The 3919-nt window shown below is 39.3% G+C and overlaps 1 protein-coding gene across 1 annotated transcript; it reads right to left on the bottom strand.

Moving 5' to 3' along the window:
* Positions 1-954: 954 nt before the first annotated feature.
* LOC141499353 (nonsense-mediated mRNA decay factor SMG5-like) lies at positions 955-3693 on the bottom strand. The gene has a single exon (XM_074202116.1). The coding sequence runs from the start codon at positions 3691-3693 to the stop codon at positions 955-957; it is 2739 nt and encodes a 912-aa protein (XP_074058217.1).
* Between the last annotated feature and the right edge of the window lie 226 nt (positions 3694-3919).

Below are 3919 nucleotides of genomic sequence, written 5' to 3'. Positions count from 1 at the left end.
GAAATTAACTTGAGAAAAGTCTTCTGTAAAAGGTAGAATTTGAGCTAAGTCTCCAAGGAAGCCAAGAAACTCAGAAGTCAAGGGGAGGGTGCAGAACATTCCAAGCATAGGAGATAGGCAATACTAAGGTACTGAGACAGGAGATGGATTGTCTTGTTCAAGAAACTACAAAATAAGCCAGCATTCCTGGATTATAGAGCATAGGAAGAGGTCTGAAGTATTAAAATCTGGGAGAGATAAGAAAAGACTAGGCTATGAAGAGCTTTAATGTCAAAGACAGGACTTACTTGATATTGGATGCAAAAAAGAGCCAAAGATGCCACTGGGCAGGGGTTGACATAGTCTGGCTAACTTAAAGAATAAAAATCACATTATGTAGAAATTCAAGAGGAGCAAAAAGCAGTACAGTCTGATGTGGGAAATAAAGGACTCATGGAAGTGAAATGGAAAAGACAAGAAGGTAGTTTAAATTTGCAAAGGGAAGATGGAAAGATTGCAGAAGCAAAAGCAAATCCACAATCAGTGGAGCAAGGAATGAAAGCAAACACTAACATAATCATTAAAATCAATAAAATTTATTGTTAAATAGCTAAAATGAGTTCACATGATTCAGAGTATCATCTTAAAACATTATCAATGAAGTGTTCTTTAAAATAAACAGGAATTAACCTGGACTAAGTAAAAATAATTCTTTTCACTTGCTAAAGTTACTACAATAAAAGTAGGTATTAGCATGGTTTCATTCCTTAGATCAAGAAGTGATTTCCAGTGTTTTTTTTTAACAAAATTATGCAAGAGAAACCCACAGGTTTCTAGGAATCACTTCAGTAGTCTTTAACTAGATATGGAGTTTCTTTATCGTCTTTTAAACATGACCCCAAACATCATCTTCTTACAAGAAAATAGTAAGAAAAGATGTTCACATATGTGCATCCTGAGAGAAAACAAGATTTTTTACCTGATCATCTTCCATTCTCTATAAAACTGTAGAACATGTTTGATATCTACTGAAATACTGTTAGAATTCTTAAAATCTGATAGCAGGGGATGAGAAAAAGTCCTGGGATTGTCCACAATGAGACCTGTAAGGACATTCATCTTTTGACTACGGTCATCAACCTCAAGTTTGGGGGCCTCCACTAGACCCTTACAATCCTCTAGGATCTGATATAGGTCCCTTGTATCAGGGTTTTCCCTGCTCATCCTGGACTTTATATCCTTCTTCCCAGGATTTGTTTGGATATTTGAATGCATGTAACTTTTTTCCTTCAACTTGTCCTTTAAGAAATTGATAGTAGCCAAAGCTCCAGGTTCTTTGTATTTCAGCACTATTAATTCATCAATAACATCACTGGAGATGATCATAATAAAGCTACCATCCAAGATAAGCTCTTGGATGACTGGCAAGTACTGGCAGAATGCTTGGGTGTCAGGAACCAGATAAAGAGGCAGTTGTCTCTGAGCATGCCCAATGGACCCTCCTGGATGAAGCCACTCCCTAATCACATTCCTCTTTTGGCTCTTTAGTTCCTGAACTGAAGATATAGTTTTGAAGATACCTTGGCTGGGATAAAACCTCAGGAGGCTGTGGGGTTGCTGGGCAGCAAAGTGACCAAAGCTGCGAAGGAAACATGTATATAAAATGCCCTTCTCTATGGGACTGATGAAAGGTGGGACTCGTATAAAGCAAATCCATTTGTGGGCTTCCTTCATTGGCAAGATATTGCATGTACCTGAGTCTTCAGGGAACAATAGGGAAATGGACAGGTGAGATTCCTTAGTAATCATCACCACATCCCAGAGGTGACTGGATAGGTCAAGGTGGGCTCCTTCCAATTCTTTTATGGAAGGCAGTAAATTCAGCAAGACAGACAGGTGACTCCACAGCCTTGGAGAACTTTGTGTACATTCCAAAGTGAGATCTGGGTCAATCCAAAACCAGTTCAGGAATATTTTGATGGTGTAAAGCAATTCCTGAGTAGCAAAGATGCAGAGTTTTTTCCTGAGCACATGTCCAAGATGGACCTTCCCACTAAGCTTTCTTTTCCTTGCATTGCTAAATGTATCAGACTCTGGACACCTTTTACCAGTGACAGCTCTAAATTTTGGGAAGGCCTTCTTGAGGATACCCTGTTGGGTCTGGATCTTATGAGTACCCAAGATGGGCTGGTTAGTGGATTGAGGCTTTGATTGCTCTCTCAGTTCCAACTGCTTTTCTAGAATTGGTGGGCAATTAAATTCTTTGTTCTCCATGGAATGAGACCATTTTTTGCTGTTTGAGTCTAAATCAAAACTGAATATTGCTTCTTCATAGCTATCATTTTTTTCTAATGGATTATGGGAGTCATAGTCAGTATTTGAATCACAATCCTGGCTTTGGTCATTGTAATTACCAAATATAAAATGGTAACATGGTTCAGTGGAGTGGAAATGCTGAGGAATATTCAAAGCTTTGGTATAGCTCAAATCATTATTAGGGGCTGGAATGTCTGAGTCGGTCCTCTGGATATCATTAGTCTCCTGGATCTTTGAACCATCCACTCCATCCAGTTCTGACTGGATTCTTACATTCATATGATGGACAAGATGAGAAAATAGCATTAAAATAAAAGTGATGGCAGCCCTGCTCTGATGGACCCCCACAGCCTTTTTCAGACTGTACACACTCATGATACATAAAGTGACCATGTGAAATATGACAAGGTCTGGTAGGAAGAAGTCGTTTTTGTGTTCTCCTTTGTTTTTTCTGGAGAGGCAGAGGCGGAAGTCCTCCAAAACGGACTGAGACAGTAAAGCCAGCTGGGGGTCCGTACAGCTTTCAGGCTGCAAGAAATTCTGAAGATACAAGAAGCTCACTAGTAGTCTTTGATTGGGTTTAACCATCTTCTGTCCTGAAGATACCATCCTCATCTGGCACTTCTTCAACTGGTTGTACATTTCCACAGCCTTGGCATTTAAACTTCTAAGGTGAAAGGACGCAATCCTAGCAGGCACTTCTGAGTGGATGCTACACTGGTAGAAGAATGGTGCCCTTACATCGTAATTGTTATCACCAACTAGGTTTGCTAGCCGATTGTAAGGCATTCCCATTTGAGGGGCCACTGACAAAGCCTTGAAGTAATATTTCATAGCAATATTCTTAAGGTAACTGGATCTAATATGACTCTGAAAGAGAAATAAGTCTCCCAAATACAGCAGACAGTGGTAGCAGGCCATTTGAGCCCAAGCTATCTCCTTCTCTGAGGCAGGAATTACACGCCTACAGTCTATGATATTTCCATGGGTTCTACTGTTTCCAAATTCTAGCTGGTAATGTTCTTGAAGGAAGGAGAAAAGATTTTGGTAAAATGCGACTCCTTCATCTGAATGTCTTTCAAAGTCAACTTCCCCACCTTTAATGTGATGCATTCTATCCTTCAACCCTAACAGTATGACATTATAATATACATTCATCCATAGGAATTCTTCTGCCTTCTCCCCATATTGCACTGGATCCAGAAACATTAGTTTAATGCAAAGCTGTTGAACCTGACTTCTTAGTGTGAGACTTTGGGGTTGGAAAATTTCTTGACTGGCATTGTCTTTAGAGAGGATAATATTGAGTTGCTTACCAAGCTCCAATGCCTTCTGGTAGATCTGCCTGGCCACCAGGTCCTCCTTGTAAAGAGAAGCATCTTGTACTATATTGCTCATTCTGTAGAATCACAGAAAATTTTCCATCAGTATTCAACAACTTAGCCCTCTTAGATAAAGTGTTTTATTAACTAAATGAGGTAATATATTTACTAGATTATAAATAATTTTTTACATTTTTACATATTCATTTCATTGAAAGAAGGGATGAGGGACAAAGAGGAAATGATAGAAGAGAACAGGAGGAAGAAACTTGGACACAGGTTAGTTGAGAGCAACAGAAAGA

This window comes from Macrotis lagotis, chromosome X (assembly GCF_037893015.1).
Source record: "Macrotis lagotis isolate mMagLag1 chromosome X, bilby.v1.9.chrom.fasta, whole genome shotgun sequence".
In the NCBI taxonomy this organism is placed as follows: Eukaryota; Metazoa; Chordata; class Mammalia; order Peramelemorphia; family Peramelidae; genus Macrotis; species Macrotis lagotis.
This window is presented reverse-complemented; position numbering and strand designations above follow the sequence as displayed.

Bases quoted from the DNA above. Each gene is read 5' to 3' on its own strand.
- LOC141499353 (XM_074202116.1), bottom strand. From the start codon at position 3,693: ATGAGCAATATAGTACAAGATGCTTCTCTTTACAAGGAGGACCTGGTG.